The sequence below is a fragment of the Perognathus longimembris genome, chromosome 8 (assembly GCF_023159225.1).
Source record: "Perognathus longimembris pacificus isolate PPM17 chromosome 8, ASM2315922v1, whole genome shotgun sequence".
NCBI classification, from domain to species: Eukaryota; Metazoa; Chordata; class Mammalia; order Rodentia; family Heteromyidae; genus Perognathus; species Perognathus longimembris.
The window spans coordinates 62,808,340-62,827,786 of NC_063168.1; the positions used below are offsets into that span (position 1 = coordinate 62,808,340).

Consider the following 19,447-nt stretch of genomic DNA (forward strand, 5'->3'; position numbering starts at 1 on the left):
TCCTGACCCTGCCTCTGACCTTCTCTACTCTCAATTTTCCTCCTCGTCCATGACGCACCCCTTGCCTTATGTGCCACCCGGCCCTGACCCACGGCACAAAGTCTCCCCCGACTCCTCAGAATCCATTCCTGACCCGCAGCCTGCCCGACACCTGCCTCAGACCTCTCCTCTGCCATGTCAGTCGCTGGAGGACCACACGGTGCCAGGAATAAACCACCAGATGTCAGGCTGCTGGAGGGCTTACAGATGCCGGGAATAAACCACCTTCCTGTTGGGAAATACCATCTGCATCAGCCATTCCTAGAAGCACAAGCCTGAGACCAACTGGAACCACCCAGACTTGCAGAACAAGCCACGTGCTAATTACCACCACTGACCTAATCGCCTTTTGCCCCTGCCATATAAACCCTGCCTGAGCCAGGCCCAGGCACAACCTCTCTGATCCCAACCAGAGGGTCCACCTGGGAGCATACGGGAACGTACCCCAATAAATTCTCTTTCAATCACCTCTGCTCTCCACTTGCTCTCTCCTTGCCTAGAACCTTTCACTTTCCTCCCCCTCCGCCTTCACAGCTCAGTTTCCTAACAGTGTTAAGTGTATTTGCTGGCTGCTGGTCTTTGAGACGGGTCTACCATGCATTTGCCAGCCTTTTAATAAAGACTCCAAGATTTGATCTTTGAAAATGTGGCTTCTCCTTTTTATTTTATTTTATTTTTTTGCCAGTCCTGGGGCTTGAACTCAGGGCCTGAGCACTGTCCCTGGCTCACTTGAGCCACAGCACCATTTCTGGCCGTTTTCTATATATGTAGTGCTGAGGAATCGAACCTAGGGCTTCATGTATACGAGGCAAGCACTCTACCACTAGGCCATATTCCCAGTCCCAGGCTTCTCCGTTTTCTTGCCAAACAACCCATATAACAGATTTGGTTTGATTGCTTTATGAAGGTCAAGCAAAGTCAACATGATTATCTGCAGTTCCACATATTTTCCCCTGTACTACATGACTTTATAACTGACAACACTGCAGTGCATGTACACACATGTGTGGTGCATGCATACACATACACTATATATACATACACATATGTATATATATGTATATATATATATACTTATTCCATACTTTATCCACTCATCCACTGATAGGACCTCAGTTGATCATAACTTGTGTAGAGCCAGAGTGAAGGACCAGAGTAACTCCATATTATACTAAGACCACATTCTGTACCTGACTGACCTTACCATAAGTCCTACCCCCCCACCCCTCACTTCCCGGTAAAGACCAATACCCAACTGTGAGTGTGATTTCCAGTAATTATGAGTGGAATTTTCAGTATCTAATCGTGAGTGTGATTTCCAGTATTTGTGAGAGGGATTTCCAGTATCCAACTGTGAGTGCAACTTCCAATATCTAATCAAAACCCTACAGCTGTGCACACATCCCCACTTGCTACACCTCTATGGCTTAACCAATCAATTTTAAATGCATCAGTCCCTTAATCTGATCAATGACCCTTTCCAGATTCCTTCCTGCCACCAAATGCACCAAACATGCTTTAGAATTATTTTTTAATTCTCCCGCGGTGTGTGTTGATTTGTTGGAAGATGCTATGATGTATGCTAAGTCCCTGCCTTCCCCCCAAAATTGTATAAAACAGCTGGGAGCCCTAGGCTCAGGGCCTCTTAGCGTCACCAGCGTGCTGAGTGTGCGGAGGACCGAGCTAGCTGGAAATAAACGCCCTTTTTGCTGCTTGCATTGGTCTTGGTCTCTGGAGGTCTTTCAGGGGATCCGAACTCGAGCATTTCACTTGTTATTCTGAATAGTTCTGCAATAAGTAGGTATTGTCTGTATCTGTATGTAGGTATTCTTTGTATCTCAGTTGTGAGCTACAGAGAAGCCATCTTTTGAGAGTCTTTATTGGAAAGCTGGCAGCTGCAGGTAGACTCCTGTCACAAAGACCTGCAGCCCTCAGATACACTTACCACTGTTAGAAAACTGAGCCATGAGCAGGAGAGGGGAGAAAAAGCAGAAAAAATTACCACAAACCAGATCAGCTCCAGTGGAAAGCCCAAGTGGGATGCCATGGTGACTGGAGGAGAAACAGGAGACATGAGGCATGGTGTAATGGCATCTGAGCTGGTCTGGGCCTAAATAGGGGTGGGGGGAGGGGCAGAGTCACAGGAATCTCACACATTTAATGACAGGACTGACAGGTCCAGTAATCTATCATCCAAGTCCCTGCCTCTACCTCTAGGAATTCAGGCCACACCCATTTACCTGGGAGTGGAACTTCCCTGCCTCTTCCATGAAGACAAGATGGCGCCAGTTAAACCCAGTTTCCTGTCATCCACCACGATGGTGCTGCTTAGACCCAGTCTCCTTCTTTCAGTATGCCAGTATCTCTGTTGAATGATGACTTGAATTCCTTTGGGTAAATATCCAGGAGTTGTATAGCTGGATCCTATGGTGCTTCTATTTAAGCTACCAAGGAACCTCCACACGGATCTCCATAGTGGCTGCACTAATTTCCATTTCCATCCACAGTGCATGAGGATTTTATTTTTAGTTCCTCCATTCTCACTAGCATTTGTTTGTCATTTTCTTGATGATAGCCTTTCTTGCTGGAACAAGATAGAATCTCATGTGATTTTGATTTATATTATCTTTATGGCTGAACATATTCAACACTTTCTCACACATATGCATTGGCCATTTGTACTTCTTTTGAGAACTGTTTGGTTCATTTGCCTATTAAGTAATTGGGCTCTTTGTTCTTTTGCTATTTAATTTTTTTAAACTTCTTTATTCTGAATAGCTGGCAAAGATCTTCTCCCATCTGTAGGCTGTCTCTTCACTCTGGTAATTGTTTTCTTAGCAGTGCAGAAGCTTTTAATTTGATGCAATTCTATTTTGTCACTTCTTATTAGCTTTTGGAGTCCAGTTCGGAAACTATTGCCAAAACCTTTATCATGAAGTGTTTTCCTCTAGCAGTTTCAGAATTTCAGGTCTTGCATACAGGTCTTTGATACAATTGAAATGAGCTTTTTTTGTGGGGGGAGGGGGCAGTGAGAGTGATCCTTGGGTTTGAACTCGGGGCTTTATGCTTGCTGGGCAGGCTGTCTGCCGCAGTCACATCTCCAGCCCTTTTTTTGCACTGCTTACTGTGTGTGTGTGTGTGTGTGTGTGTGTGTGTGTGTGTGTGTGTGTGTGTTTGTGTGTGTGATGTGTGCCTCTGTTAGGGCTTAACTCAAGGCTTCACATTATCACTCGTGGCTGGCATTCTATCACTTGAGCCATGCCTCCGATTCCATCTTTTTGGTGTAGATAATAAGAGCTGAAAGTCCTGGAGGTAAGAGTCTCTCAGATATTTCTGTCTGGGCTGGCTTTGAACCTTGATCCTTTGATTTTAGCCTCCTGAGTAGCTACTATTATAATGAAATGGGTTGGCTGGATACAGCCGGTGCCATCTTGGCCATGTGGTGGATAGAGAATTGGGTTTAACTGGTGCCATTTTGTCTTCATGGTGGAGGAAGGTGAAGTCCTACCTCCCAGGTGATGGGTGTTCCTGAATTCCTAGGGGCAAGGATGAGGACTTGGATCTGCCAGTCCTGTGCCTTAAACTCGTGAGACTCCTGTGACCCTGCCTCCAATGCTGACTCTGTTTAGGCCCAGACCAGCTCAGATGCCTCATGTCTCCTGTCTCTTCTTTGGTCACCATGGTGACCAAAGCTCTCCAGCTCTCCATTGGAGCGGATCTGGGTTGTTAGTATTATTTTTCTGCTCTTTCTTTCCTCTCCATCTCTCATGGCTCAGTTTTCTAACAGTGGTAAGTGTATCTGAGGGGCTGCAGGTCTTTGTGACAGGAGTCTGCCTGCAGCTGCCAGCTTTCCAATAAAGACTCCCAATTCGACCTCTCAACATGTGGCTTCTCTGTTTCTTGCGATTGAGTTACCTTACAACAATAGGTGCAAACCACCAGCACCTGGTCTTGCACTGCTTGTTGTTTGATATAATTTTGTTTCCTCCCCAGGTACACACCTGGACTACAGTCTGCCTATTCTAGGCTTCCTGAGTCATAGTGGGATGAAAGGCTCATGCCTCTATGGCCATCTGCTGAGAAAGAGTCTTGAGGACTTTCCTGTTCAAGCTAGTCTGGAACCTTGGTCCTCCCAATCTTAACTTGGTCTTCTTAATCTTAGCTGAGCTGTTGGTGCTGTCTTTTCATGTTTGTTGTGACTCAGTTGGCTATGATCATGTGGATATATTTCTGAGTCTTCTACTTACTCCGTTGGTCTATGTTTTTTGTGCCAGTACCATTATTGTTTTTGTTACTATGACTCTATAATAACTTGAAATCAGTTATTGTGATACCTTAAGGATTGCAATAGCTGTGGTGTCTTCCATATGAATTTTGGGATTATTATTATTGTTGTTTTGTCTTTTTGTACTGGTTGTGGGGCTTGAACTCAAGGCCTGGGTGTTGACCCTGAGCTTTTTGTTGTTTTCGTTGTTGGTCATGGGGCTTGGCCTGAGGATCTAGGCCCTGTCCCTGAGCTTTTTCTGCTCAAGGCTAGCGCTCTACCCCTTTGAGCCACAGCACCACTTCTGGTTTTCTGGTGGTTAATTGGAGGTAAAAGTCTCATGGACTTTCCTGTCCTGGATGACTTTGAACTGCAATCCTGAAATCTCAACCTCCTGAGTAGCTAGGATTACAGGTGTTACCCACCAGTGCCTAGCTTTAGTTTTTTGTTTTGTGCTGGCACTTGAACTTAAATTCAAGGCCTCATGCTCTCATTCAACTTTTTCAAATTTCCCAGGTTTTAGGAGATGAAGTCTCTCAGTCTGGCTTTCAGCTTCTATTTCCCAGATCACATCCTTCTAAGTAGCAAGGGTTACAGGTATGAGTCACTGATGCCTGGCTTGATTTTTCTAGTTGTATGAAGAATGTCATTTGATTTTGATAAGGATTGTATTGAATCTCTGTAAATTGCTTCTCACGAAGCATTTTCTTAACAATTTACCAATCCATGAACATGGGAAGGTCTTTCCATTCTTCTAGTGTCTTTCACTTTCTTTTACCAACATTTCATAGTTTTCATTGTAAAGGTTTTCCCACCTCTTCAGTTAGATTTATTCCTAGGGATTTTTGTTTGTTTTGTTATTTAGGCTATTGTAGATGCAATTTTTCCATGATTTCCTTAGCATTCTTTGTTACTGTTATATGGAAGAGTTACCATTTCTGTACATTGATTTTTTTGTCCTGCTTCTGTGCTAAAATGTGTTCATCAGATCTAAGAATGGAATCCTCAAGGCCTTTTAAGCGTAGCATCATCTGCAAATAGACACACTTTGACTTATCATTTGAATACCTTTTCTTTTGCCTTATTACTTTAGCTAAGAATTCAAGCACTAGGGCTTAGTGGTAGTGTGCTTGCCTTGCATGCTTGAAGCCCTGGGTTTGATTCCTCAGTACCACGTACACAGAAAGCTGGAATTGGAGCTGTGGCTAGAGTGCTAGCCTTGAGCACAAAGAGGCTCAGGGACAGTGCCCAGGCCCTGAGTTCAAGCCCCAAGCCTGGCAAAAAAAAAAATAATAAGAGGGGACAGACAGCCTTGCCTTGTTCCTGAGTTGAGAGGAAATGCTTTCAGTTTTTCCCCATTTAGTATATATTGACTGTATGTTTGGCATATGCCATTTTCATTGTGTTGAGGTATGAACCTTGTGTTCCTACTTACTTTGGGCCTTTTACCATTGGAGATATCTCCCCTTCAATTCTAAAGGTTAACTCTCCTGGCTAGTGTAATCTTGGTTGACAGTTGTTTCAGGCTTTTGCTTTAGGCTTTTCTGGCCTAAAGTCTTCCTAGAGGTCTGTTATTCTGATAGGTCTGTCTTCGTTAGTCATTTGTCACTTCTCTTTTTACAGCTTTCAGGTTATTTTTTTCCCTTTTCCTGAGTGTATGTGTGTACTGGGGCTTGAAATCAAGCCCTCCTGCTCTTACTTGGCTTTTTCACTGAAGGCCTGGACTCTACTCCATATCCAGGCTGGCTTCGAGCCATGATCCTCAGATCTCTGCCTTCTGAGTAACTGGAATTATGAGCCCCTGGTGCCCTTCCAATCAACCTGTTTTGGAGGAATCCTGGGGGAGACCAAGGATCTCACCCTCTATCTGTGGTTGTACTAGGAGGCTATAAAAGGGCTACTTTCCTGAATAGAGCCCAGCGTGTGCTCTAAGTCCAACAACAGAGGACACATCCTTGAAAATAATCTTAGGTCTGGTAAGTTCCTGCTATGTGAACAACCTTTTAAAGTTGACCGAGTACTTCCATGTTCCTTGCTGTGACATTCTGCCATGGGGACAGAATTTACAGTTTTGTTTTTTTTTTTACTCTGTGATAGTAATGTAGTCATACCTCATCTAGATATTAACTACTGGGTGATTTAGGAAAGGGTTACAAGTAGTTCACAAGTGCAGAAAATCTGTAGTTACCATTTGAAATTGGCTAATTGATGTTTCAGATTAGAAATCAGCCTCCTGTGACTGTGAATTGTGTGACTCAATGCCCTAGAGCCCAATTATCTCTGGGTGCGCTGACGGAAGTGAGTTTCTGAACTTGCAAAGTGAGGATCAAAACCCAGGTCATTGCTTCTCAAGGGTTGTCAGAATGCACAGGAGGACTCCTGTTGAAGGGTATGTGGAAATCCACTTGTTTCCATGTTTCATTACCTTATCCCCTCCCCCCCCGCACCCCCCCCCCCCCCCCGCATGCCACCTCCAGATGCTGCAGGGAGCAGGCACTCCTTCCTGCATTCTGGGTCTGTGACCGGGAGCCAGAGTTACGGATGGAAAGCTGGTAGTGTGGGAAATGGCTGGGATTGCTTCCTAAGTCTTTGCTGCCCACTGAGGTCAGGCTCAAGGCCTTGGCTTTTATCTAAGATCCAGATGTGGTAGGTGTGTGTGTGTGTGTGTGTGTGTGTGTGTGTGTGTACATGTGTGCAGGTACTGGGGCTTGAACACAGCCACTGGGCACTTAATTGAGCTTTTTCGCTCAAGGCTATTACTCTGAAATGTAAGTTTTGAATGCTGGCCTAAGTTGGCTTTTAGCTATGGGCATATAAGTAAAGCCCATGTTCCAAACCTTGGGTCTTGAGAAACCAGACAAAACCAGAGAAACAAGTTACTTTCATTATGTTAGAAGAAAGAGCTTGGGCTGGGAATATGGCCTAGTGGCAAGAGCACTTGCCTCATATACATGAAGCCCTGGGTTGGATTCCTCAGCACCGCATATATAGAAAACGGCCAGAAGTGGCGCTGTGGCTCAAGTGGTAGAGTGCTAGCCTTGAGCAAGAGGAAGCCAGGGACAGTGCTCAGGCCCTGAATTCAAGCCTCAGGACTGGCAAAAAAAAAAAAAAAAAAAAAAAAGAAGTAGAAGAAAGAGCTTTACATGACGGCCTCAGCAGCGTTGATTTTCATTATCCCACAAGGAAGTGTGAGTATTCAAGGCAAATACGCTCATTAAAGTTGTGGCCTAATTGTCATGGGAAGCAAGGATCAAACTTGGGTAGAATGGTTCCACTTATCAGAAATAGATTGTTTTCATCAACTAGGTGTCGATTTTCAAAATCTTTGTTTTTGTGCGGGTTCTGAGGCATGGGTGCTCTCCCTGAGCTTTTTTGCTCAAGGCTAATGCACTTCCAGCTTTTGGGGAGTTAATTGGAGATGAGTCAAATTACAAATGTTACACATGGTGATCTAATTAAAAAAAAACTCAAAATACTTTTCCTGCATCTACTGAAGTGATTGTATGGCTTTTCTGTTACTGTAGTGAATTACACTAAACTTCAAACGCTGAATCATCTTTATTCCTGCAGTTAGCATTTAATGGAAGAAAGGTGGCCTAGTTAAAAGACCTAGGCTTGGGGCTGGGGATATGGTCTAGTGGCAAGAGTGCTTGCCTCATATACATCAAGCCCTGGGCTCAATTCCCCAGCACCACATATACAGAAAACGGCCAGAAGTGGCGCTGTGGCTCAAGTGGCAGAGTGCTAGCCTTGAGCAAAGAGAAGCCAGGGACAGTGCTCAGGCCCTGAGTCCAAGGCCCAGGACTGGCAAAAAAGTAAATAAAATAAATAAATCTTAAAAAAAAAAGATAAACACTTATAGAATAAAAAAAGACGTAGGCTTTAGTTATCTTTCACACTTTTGGCTTTAAAAACCAACTGTATGTTGCTGATTTCCAAGTTCCTACTTTCAGATATATCCAGCTACTGATGTGGATATCTAATAGGAATCTTTGACTTGTGACAGAAAATGAGCCAAACCTGTTTCTTTTCCCCACCCATCTGTTAAGGCAATTCCATCCTTCCCCATTGCTCAGGCCCCAGATCTGTGTGACATTTGAAAAAAAAATTCTATTTTAATAGTCTCCAAACAGGCCTCTGGCTTCTTCAAGTTTCTAGCTTCTGAATTTGCCTTATTTACAGCTATTCTCTTTTTGTGTGTGTGTGTGTGTGTGTGGCCAGTCCTGGGGCTTGGACTCAGGGCCTGAGCACTGTCCCTGGCTTCTTTTTGCTCAAGGCTAGCACTCTGCCACTTGAGCCACAGCGCCACTTCTGGCCATTTTCTGTATATGTGGTGCTAGGGAATTGAACCCAGGGCCTCATGAATACGAGGCAGGCACTCTAGCCACTAGGCCATATCCCCAGCCCATTTACAGCTATTCTTAACACAAAAGCCAGTGATCCTTTCAAAATGCATAGAAAAGACTCTCATTCCTTTACCTCCCTCCAGTGGCTCTCTACCCCAGAATTCAAGCCACAATTTCCATGCGCTCCTTGGGCCTCATTACCTCTGAGACTGTCACCTTTGATTCTTATTCCTTCTGCTCCAGATAAAGAACTTTGCATTTCTGCCCAGCAAGATCTTGCTTGCTATACTGCCTTTTCTTTTGTTGTTTTGGTAGCTGGGCACTGTCCCTAAGCTCAGCTCTCTTGCTCAAGGCTAGTGCTACCGCTTTGAGCCACAGCTCCACTTTTAGTTTTCTGATGATTAAAAGAGATAAGTCTCATGGACTTTCCTGTCCGTGCTGGCTTTGAACTGTGATGCTCAGATCTCAGCCTCCTGTGTAGCTAGGATTATAGGCGTGAGCCATCAGCTCCGAGCTCTGTCTCCTTTTCTCAAGGCCTGTGATGAGTTTCCTGTTTTAAAGCGAGGCTACTCCCATTATGTCACTTCTCCTTTCCTATTTCATTATTCATATTCTTAATAGCACTTGCCATCTGATATACTGTCAATCAACCTCCATTAGGAAGCAAGCTCCCTGAGGACCAGGATTTTAAATTTTTTCTTGATTAATATAGTGACAGTGCTTGAAAGTATCTGGCAAATAGTATCAGTTAATATCTGTTGGCCAAAAAATATGCTGTTATCATTATTACTTTAAAAATATTATTAGTGGGCACCAGTGACTCAGGTCTGTAATCCTGAGACATGGAGGACTGAGGATCAAAGTCAACCTGAGCAGAAAAGTCTTCAAGACTCTGTCTCCAACTAGTAAAATGCTAGGCTGGAGGCATGGCTCAGTGGGAAGCCTACAAGAAAACCAAGCCAGAGCGTGGCCATATTGAAACCCCAGTGTCAGCGTGCACGCGTGTGGCACACACACAAATCACATTAAAGACTGATTTACACCGTTCCATTTTCACATACACCTTTTTCCTATTAAAAAAATCTTTATAAAAAGTTTTCAAGGGAAAGTAGAATGACAAACTAAAATCCAAGTTTAGAGATACACATTTTTTTCTTGTTACTAAGTGATTATCATCTAAAATATAATGAGCATCAGGAGGTTAAAGGGAACACCACTTTAATCATGTTTACTTTGGAATGCATTTTTAAAAAAAAATATTGTCCCCAGCTACAGAGTACTGTGTTGAAGAGGCAAAAGCCCGGGCTCCTGGCTGGATAGGGCTAGTTACGGAAAAGACCTGAGCTACCAGCTGGTTCAACTCCCAAGAAGGCTGATGCCAGAGCCTAGGACTGCATGTTCCTCCTGGAGCCAAAGGCTGACTTCATTACACTCCAGCTGACAGAACATAATGACGTGTTTGACTGCTCACAACACCAGGTAACCATTCTAAACCCCAGCTCTCGGGGCCCTCGCCTGTCTCCAGGCTTTCACACATGTAGTCGCCCTGAATTCCTCTTCGGCACCACTTTGCCAATCTTACTCAGCTCCATCTCTTTGTTCTTCAGACATGGTCTCACCTATAAGGCGGCTCAGAACTCCTTTTCACCACTTAACCCAAGGCCCACTGTGACTAACCCCCTTCCATCACGTGGACTTAAGTTCCACGAGGCTCCCAGGAGTCCTGGATAGAGCATAAAGTACGTCCAGTGAGTGAATGAGGGTAGAGCATTGTGTCTTTGGTAGCCATGCAAACAGGTAAAGAAAATTAATTTAGTGCTGGCAGAAAGGGTTCTGGATGGAGACTATTTCCTTAGGTAGTACTGTCCAATAAAAAGAATTTATGGGCTTAATTAAGTCATTCAAACTGTGGGCGGCACAGGGCTGCTCAAGATGAAGCTGCTCTGACTTGGTCACTGTATGCAGTGCAGCTGCTCTTTGGGAAGGGCCGTCAATGTCAGCAAGGGCATCAGTACTGCCGCTGTTATAGTGGGCTCTAAGACCTGTGGAACGGAACCTACCTTTAGAAAACCATATAGAAAGCTGTTTTTGTATTTCCCCTCAATTGTTTCGAACTGTCCTCTATTCCTGCCTGCTGTAGGATAGCTCGAAGGGACAAGTTTTCAGCCTTATCTCAGAAGCATTATTTGTATCATACTCCAACTATGGGAAAGTCTGCTGTTTTTCAACATTTACAGCTACCAAGTATGTGAATGACTATGTGGGAATGAGTGTAAGAATACACCTCCGCCACCCTTTAGAATGAAATTGGTTCACCCTCCACCCCCTTCTTTGTGCTGGCACTTGAACTCAGGGACCAGGCATTGTCCCTGAGCTCTAGGCTAACTCTTTACCACTTGAGCCACAGCTCCACTTCTGGCTTTCTGGTAGTTACCGGGAGATAAGAGTCTCACAGACTTTCCTGCCCAGGCTGGCTTTGAACTTATGATCCTCCAATCTCAGCCTCCTAAGTAGTTAGGATTACAGGTGTGAGCCACTGGAGCCCAGCCTGTTTGCCATCCTTAACTTGGCACCACTTACTTAAATATGGGTAGATTTTAGATGCACTAGTAAGAAATACGGTCTAACTTTTATGAAGTACAGTCTCATGCTGATGGAGCACCCTGGGGTAAAACTGCAAATAGCACGTTATAAGCAGGATTGAGAAGACATGCTACCTGTGGCTCTCCAGTGCTGTCTCGACCCGATCTCCTTGCCCCAGATAGTGGGCCACAGCTTTTCCAAACCAAATGGCTATGTGAGAATTTCTTCAAAGCCCCTATCACAATGTCACTAGGACCATCTCAAATGTTAACAGGCTGGCTCATATTAGAGTGACTTCAAGGATGGTTTTAGATATATGTTCTTTCATTATGTGAAGTCACTCTGGGCTTTGGCAAGTCCTAGACACTGCAGGTTTCATTTCTTTCCTATAAATGAAGAGGCAACCCATGAGGTTGTTAAACAAATTCTATTCAGTAGCTGGAAAAGTGGATTTCCTGTGGAATGACAGGAATTACATAGAAGCAAGCAATTGTATTTTCCTCAAATGTAGCAATAATTTTAATCTGTACATACATAAAACAAACAGTGCAATTATAAAACCTTGAAGGTGACATGCATACTTTAAGGTGCAGTTGGGATGGGGGAGGATGTTAGCATCTCCAATTTTCCTTACTGCTTTGCTTTCTAGTTCCTTCTGCAAAAAGCACTGAGTCAGGAAACTTCATCTGGAATGCTGAGTTAAAGGTGAACTTCCTGAAGTCTGCACATCCGAGTATCACAAACAAAATGGAAATGACCTCCTAGAGCAGTATGGTTAGGGACTAAAGTAGTATGGCTGGGCTTTCAAGGTGGAAATGAATGAAACCAGGGATGCATTTTCAGAAAAACTAAAGAGAGATAATGTCTGTAACTGAGTGTCCTATTTCTGTTTCATAGTTGTTACCCACATGAGCCCTTCCACCCATTTTGAAATTCAGTGTAGTTTCTGAATAGATGCTGTTCAGTGGAGTTATCTGAAGTAGGGGTGGTGAGATGCAGAAAGAAGGACCTGGGGAAATGGCTTCTTCCTTGAAGTGTGAGTCCATGCTCCTCGTCCACGTTGGTTCTCGTGGCCTCCCTCTGCCGTGCAGACAGAGGTAGCTGCTCAAGCCAGCGCTGTCGATGTTCACAGCCAAGGATGCAGATCAAGATGTATGCAGATCAAGCGATGGGGGTCACCTTTGCTTCTTCCACAACGACTTCGCGTTTTCCTGGCCTGTGGTGGAACTTCTGGAATAGAGTCAGTTCACTGGCTCCTTTCTCAGAGGCCAGGCTGAGATGGGACGTGGCAGAGTGACAAAGACACAAAGGGAAACACGGTATCACTGAGCCTGAGGGCGGGACCGACCCACTGTTAGTTGCACTGATGGAAATTCAAATTCCCAAAGTCAATCTAATAATAAAAAAAAGCAGATTTTCTTTGAGCACTGATTTCCCTCTGCGCGAGTGAGCTGGGCGCTCCGGCTCGGGGGTCCCGGCTGCGCCGGGGCGGTCTGCGCTAGCTCAGTGAGCTGGGCGCTTCGGCTCGGGGGTCCCGGCTGCGCCGGGGCGGTCTGCGCTAGCTCAGTGAGCTGGGCGCTCCGGCTCGGGGGTCCCGGCTGCGCCGGGGCGGTCTGCGCTAGCTCAGCGGCGGCAGCTCGCTCGGTGCCCCAAAGCAAATCTACACATGGCATCATAGTTACTAAAATAATAAAACGTCACTAGCCAAAGGTAACTGCAATTCAATCAATGTTATATTTCACACACAAGTTTAGAAAAATCAAGAGTATGATCATAAAAGCATAAAATTAAACAGAAGGAAATCAATTTCTACAAGAAATCAAATATATTTACAGTGAGATTTAAGGGAAAAATAAGCTACTTGGATCGTAAATTTAATTTTATTTTAAATAACTTGAGCTACCTCAGCGGTTAACACAATAAAAGCAGAAAGAACAGGCTGCCTTCCCCCTCCCCCCAGATTTAATAAGAAAATTGTATCTACAATAATTGACAGAACTCATTTCGTGTCCTTCACTCATCTCATCAAAATTATTGCATTTTCCCCCAAATCGTATTTTTGGATTCCTCTGTGGATATGCTATCCTCCTTTCTGGAGGCATCCTGCTTTAAATCCATCTTTATAAAGGGGAGAAGGGATACATTTGTGGAGGCGAAGTATTCTCTTGAAGCCAACAGACAGAGTTGCTAGAAGAAGCTGATTGTACACAGGAGCTGCCTGGGGCGGGGCGGGAAGGGCTGGTGGTGGTGAGGAGCACGCAGCCTGGGTGGACGCGAGCGGAGTCGCGCGCAGGCGAGGCGCAGGCCCTCCTTCCTGGGCGGGGTCAGGACTGAGCTAGCAAGGCAGCTTTGTCTTCCCCTTGGAACTTGTCATTTGGGTTCTTCTCCAAAAGCCTTCATCCAGATAAGAAGCCAATGACTGATTACAAAAATAAGAATAATTAAATTTGGCTCAAGAAATAGATTGTCCAACTGTCTGCCTTGTTATCTTTTCCAATATCCAAGGCCTTTACAAAGAAAGAAACAAACCATCTCTCAATCTCCCAACAAAAGTGAACTGGTTTTTTGTTTGTTTTTTGTTTTTTGCTCCAAATGCTACGACCTGAAGAATGGCTGCAGATTGAGATATCAAAAATCTCAGAAAAATAGATAATATATTTTTATATCTCTGTATGTCTATTTTTTTTTAAGTTTCACATTCCTTTAAAAGTGGTTATTCAGTCAGTAGCTGCTGAAGGAGGCTCTTCTGCTGGGCCTGGGGGGTCTGTGGTCCTGACGTGGGCTTTTGAGCTCCCAGCGGACCAGGCTGGTTCAGGTAAGGGTCCCCGCCTACCAGATTCACTGTACACTGGACGTCAGCAAACACCTGAACCTGTTGCACCTGCTGGAACACAAATAAAAGATGTGTTTAGACAGAAGGGTCTGCCCCCCCGGCTTATGAGTGGGTACTACTTGAAGTGGAAACTCACTAGAGCATTCCTCTAGTCTGTAGTCACCACAGAGAAGAACTCTTCTGTCTTCTTGTCCTACAAAAAGAAAATCGCTGCACTCATTTTGCTCAGGGTTCTGGAAAGTTCACACTTTAAAATAAGTTAAAAATTGGAATGGTCACGCCTCCTATAGGTTGCCATCAATACTCAACGTGAGCACCATTACTAACACTGGCAAGGTTGGGAGAAACCCAGTTTCACAGTGTCGGAACCCTGTGGTGGGTTTTAGAAATCAACATGCTACTTGGAAAACCAGTTTAAGAGCATTCCACAGGCGACTTTAGTACGATAATAATTTTTTTTAATGATATCACTGAGAAATTAAGGGCTATTACTCAGTGTTAGTAAAATAAAACCACCACAACTCAGGAACAGGACCTCAGCTTACTGAGGTTAATGTCTGTGAGGTTTGTGTTGTATCTAAATATATTATTACATACTTTCACATATTGGCTTTAGAATTACAATAAAATATCAATAGAGCAATTTTATATTTGACTTTTTCCCGATAGACAATCTACTTAAGTACAAGGTAAAAATAACAGAAATCTACTAGCAGAGGATAGTGTGAATTTTCCCTTTGACTACTTTGAGGAGTAACATTCTTTTAAGCTGCCTCAAGTTGGCTAATTCTAGCATTTTCTATTGAAAAAACAAAGCCAGAAGTTAAGACTTTATTCCAATCTTCCTTATTAAAAAGTTGTCTATAGAACTTAGTAGGGCCAATATCACATTTCTGAATGTACTGGAACAGAAACACCTTGTAAAATATCTAGGAGCACCTAAGTGTCTCAAACTCGTGCCTCATGTTTAACAGGCTCACAAAGCATTTTAGCTAAGTGTTCTATTTTTCATTATTCATCACTAGCATACTTAGCCAACTTTCATTGGCCAAATGTCAAATGTTCTGCCTATCAATTTCTATACCTGTTTAGCCATGATGGCTCTTTAACCCATTTCTGACCCTACTCTGCTTCTTCTAAGGTAGACCTTCAGGAGTTGAGCATTTCAGTACCTGATGAACTAAATCCCTTGTGAGATTAGTTTGTCTCCACATCTTCCTCCTTCCCTAGTTTCCCAATTTGCTTACACGCTCTCACTCACTTTCCCTTTGGCTCTTTCTGTGTCTCTAAACCACATCAGCTCTTCAGCCTATCCTCTGTCTGTGTTTTTCCCAAAATGTATCATTTCTACTCTTTTCCTGCTGGACCCTCACCCTAGACTTCCTCTCTAGTAGGCCAATTCCCCTCCCAGCACTCTTTCTGTTTCTCCAGTCTGGGTTCTTTACCTCTTCTCTCTGGCTGGCTTCTTCCCATCCCAGCTATCCAACACAGCTAGACTCCAGTGCTCTCCTTGTCTTTTTAGTCTCTCTTTCTACATCTTTGTATTTCTATCTAACTACCTCCCAGCTTCTGTTTGGAAAACACAAAAACATAGGAGCAAATAGAGATGTCAAGGTAGACTGTAACAGAAAGGAGATTATGCCCTGAAACATCCTAAGTTTCACGTTTCTGTTTCTAAGTATGAAATATCGCGTCAGAGCCCAAGGTGGTTTTGTTCTTAAGTATTTTAAAACATTTTGAAAAAATGAGAGCAAATTCTTCCTGCTTAAAAAAACACATTCTAAAAGTCTGTTTGTTTTACAAAAATGAGGAAGATTAAACAAATTCTAAAATCTATTTTAGCCATTTGGAACCCTAGCTTGAAAAGAGGCAGCCCTGGATCAGATCTCGAGGTCTGTTCACACCGCCATACCTCCAGACCGACAAGGCCTAGCGCGGAAGCCTAAGAGCTGCCAGGAAGAAGATCGGGGTGAGGGCTGAGTGTCCACCTCTGGACATCTTCCAGCAGGGCCCTGAGACATTAAAACTTGGTTGTTTTGCTTTAAGTGATTTGTCGTGCTGTCCAGTACAAATCTCTGTGGCATGTGAGACTTTTTTTTAAAGAAACTTCTAGTGAAGGAAGACTCCCTTTATTTCTGCATCACAGAAAGGCCCTCGTGGCCCTCACAGGACTCTGGTCCTATTTGCTAAAGCTCATACTCTGGACATGCATCCTAGCTGACCTTTCTCCTCTAAAGCAAGCTGTCAGTGCCCTTCCCGCCTGTTCTTCCTAAGGTCTACACTAACATGTGTATCAGTCTTCCCTTTCAGGATGACTTCATCTACAGGAATGAGTCAGAGCCCTTAGTTTAGTATTCAAAGTATCTGCAAAGTCACCCCTGCCTACTGTGCCAATTTTGATTCCTTTTACTTTCCATGGATTTGGTTTCCCATAGGTATGCTACGATATTACTATTTCTCTGTCTCTATGGCCACATCCACCCCCAATATGGCTTCCAACCAACACCTCATTTTTCTCCCTCACCTGGCCTGAGAACTGTCTTTTCAGCCCCGTTTAGTCCACCTCCTATGTAAATGTCCTCTGACTGTCCTAACATTCCTTCTCCTTTCCCTTTCTCCCTCCTTTCCTTTATTCCTCCCCCATTTCCTCTTTCTCTCCCTTGTACAGTGCTGCAGATGGAACCCAGAGCCTTGAGCAGGCTAGGCAAGCACTCAACCACTAAGCTATGCCCCATCCCTATTTTTCCTTTCTTTGAATACCATCAATCTTGTTACTTGTAACATTAATTTGATAGTTTGCCTTCTTCAATTACATAACAATTTACGTGTATATGATGTGTATATATCTGTGTTTTATCTTTAACAGGCCCTAGGCAGTCTGTAATTAGAAATATCTGAGTATGGGCTGGGATGTAGCTCAGTGGCAAAGCGCTTGCCTAGCAAGTGCAACGTCCTGGGTTCGATCCCCAGTACCAAAAAAGAAAAGACAAAAAAAAGAAATATCTGAGGATGAAGCTCCATTCCTTCTCTTGCTAGCTGTGTGAATGGTGTGCGTAGTTACCTTCCCAGGTTCATTTTCTTTATCTGTGAAGAAGAGAAATACAACCTCCTTTCCGGGGTTATGGAGAGGCTTAAATGAGATAATCCTAAGCACAGTGCCTGGCAAGCCAGAGATTTTACAATCAAACTTCCTTTCTTTTCTTCTCCCCACAGTTTATTCCAAGGGCAAGGAATATATGTATATTGCTATCTCCATATGTGCCAGAATGCCATCAACAGAGGGGCTGGGAATATGGCCTAGCAGAAGAGTGCTTGCCTCATATACATGAAGCCCTGGGTTTGATTCCCCAGCACCACATATATAGAAAATGGCCAGAAGTGGCGCTGTGGCTCAAGTGGCAGAGTGCTAGCCTTGAGCAAAAAGAAGCCAGGGACAGTGCTCAGGCCCTGAGTTCAAGCACCAGGACTGGCAAAATAAATAAATAAAGAGACTAAGGACTAAACCAGGGACCAAAGCAAACTAATACCCCCACCCCCCCCAAATTTCCCAATTTAGGTTAAAAGAGGAAACTGGCCATCTTGTTGTTTGGGCTGTTCAGAAATACACGAATAAGAAGGCAGAGTTCAGAGTACACAACATGCACTGCTTGTCTCAACTTAGGGAGAGCTTCTGAAGTGTTTTGATTATAGGTTAGTTTTTAACACTGTTTATTTACAAAACAGCAATTAGTGGTCATCTTTGGGTTTTTATTTGTCCTAGCCAAGAACTGAATTAGACCTTCCAGAAAGCTTATCTCATTTCACCTCCGAACCATCCTGTCAGCAGGTACTTGCTAGCTGCACGGTCAGAGAACAGCTTAGAAGAGTTCTGCACATGCCCACAGGGACACAGCTAAGAAGAGCAGAGTCCGGGCTCATTCATACCCAGGTCAGACTTAATCACTGTGCTGTGCAACGTCCTCCACGTGTCTAGAGTACATTTGGCAGCTCTGGGCACAGGATTTTCTTACTGACCTGGGTTCCATCTGCTTCTGTTTTAAGAAGGTCAGTGGATGAGAGCTGGTTGCAGTAGAGGCCTGTGTGTCTTACTGCTGGATCATTCATCTATTAAAGAGAAATGCAAGACCAAATTACAAGCTAGTTATTTAAGTTGAAGACCAAATTCTTTAGTGGAAAACTGATATAAAACAATTTACTACAGCAATGTGGGGGTGAAGAGTGTGCAAGGGAACACAAGGGGATCGTCAGGGATGCTGGTCACATTCAGTTAAGGTGTGTGCACTTTGCAAACTTTTCTGTATAGTATTATATGTAATACTTCAATAAAAAGCTAAGTTTCTGTGATACACGCATAGACATGCCTTCCTCTTAAATTAGTAACAGATTTCTGCTTCAGCCGAGATTTAGTAACAGAGATATTTATTCCACTCACTGAATCCACTAAAAAAATAGGGAAACAAAGGATCTCAAAATACAAAAGAAACAAACAAAAGGCAATGAGGGACAGTAATCCCTAAGCAAGAGTAGGAAATTAGCTGAGGAATTTCTACTCTATTGATCATTGGTAGGCTCTTTAAGAAGTAGTAGCTAGAATCCACAGGGCAGAATATCAGAGGGGAAAGGGCCAGAGAGGAAGCTCTGGAGATGTACAGAGGCCCTCAAGTCTGTAGCCCTGATCAGCTCACAGTGCAGGGGAAGAGTCACCTGAATGGATAACATGGGCTAATTCTCAACAACCACACAGGGCAGATTAGATCTTGGTCCCAGCAGCAATTATGGAAAACAATGTAATTCATACAGTAACAAGTAGCATAGTAGAATGAATTTGTTTCAACAGTAAGGCAAAATTTACCCCAGAACATACTGCTTTTGCCTCACCAAACAAACAAAAGAAACCCAAACCATGAAGACATCAAACTATTTCCAATAACTTAGCTATTTCTGACAACAAAGTTGAAAAATATCGATAGGGATATACACAAGTGAAACTCACGTAAAACAGTCAATAAAAAATTAAAAGACATGAGGGGCTGGGGATATGGCCTAGTGGCAAGAGTGCTTGCTTTGTATACATGAAGCCCTGGGTTCAATTCCTCAGCACCACATATACAGAAAACGGCCAGAAGTGGCGCTGTGACTCAGGTGGCAGAGTGCTAGCCTTGAGCAAAAAGAAGCCAGGGACAGTGCTCAGGCCCTGAGTCCAAGCCCCAGGACTAGCAACAAAAACAAAACAAACAAACAAAACAATACCAACAAAAAATGAATGAATCTCACCCCAACAACAAATCCTACCCCAACTGCAGAGAATCAATGAACTATAGGATACCTTCACACGGTTTACTAGAGAAAGAAGAGGGATGATATAAAACAATGTTTAAAGCT

The 19,447-nt window shown here is 43.7% G+C and overlaps 1 protein-coding gene across 10 annotated transcripts in view; it reads right to left on the minus strand.

Annotated features, from left to right (window-relative positions):
• Positions 1-12,802: 12,802 nt before the first annotated feature.
• The window catches only part of Ncoa1 (nuclear receptor coactivator 1), a 189,366-nt gene continuing 182,721 nt past the window's right edge, over positions 12,803-19,447 (minus strand). For 7 of the 10 annotated variants that reach the window (XM_048353311.1, XM_048353313.1, XM_048353312.1 and 4 more), the window contains 2 exons: positions 18,080-18,169; positions 12,803-14,116 (listed from right to left, as the gene is read on the minus strand). In XM_048353311.1, coding sequence (XP_048209268.1) covers positions 13,946-14,116; positions 18,080-18,169 — 261 coding nt within the window. In that variant the 3' untranslated portion in view covers positions 12,803-13,945. Of the gene's footprint in view, positions 14,117-14,201; positions 14,259-18,079; positions 18,170-19,447 lie in introns of all 10 variants that reach the window. The other 3 variants (XM_048353321.1, XM_048353319.1, XM_048353318.1) reach the window with 3 other exon arrangements.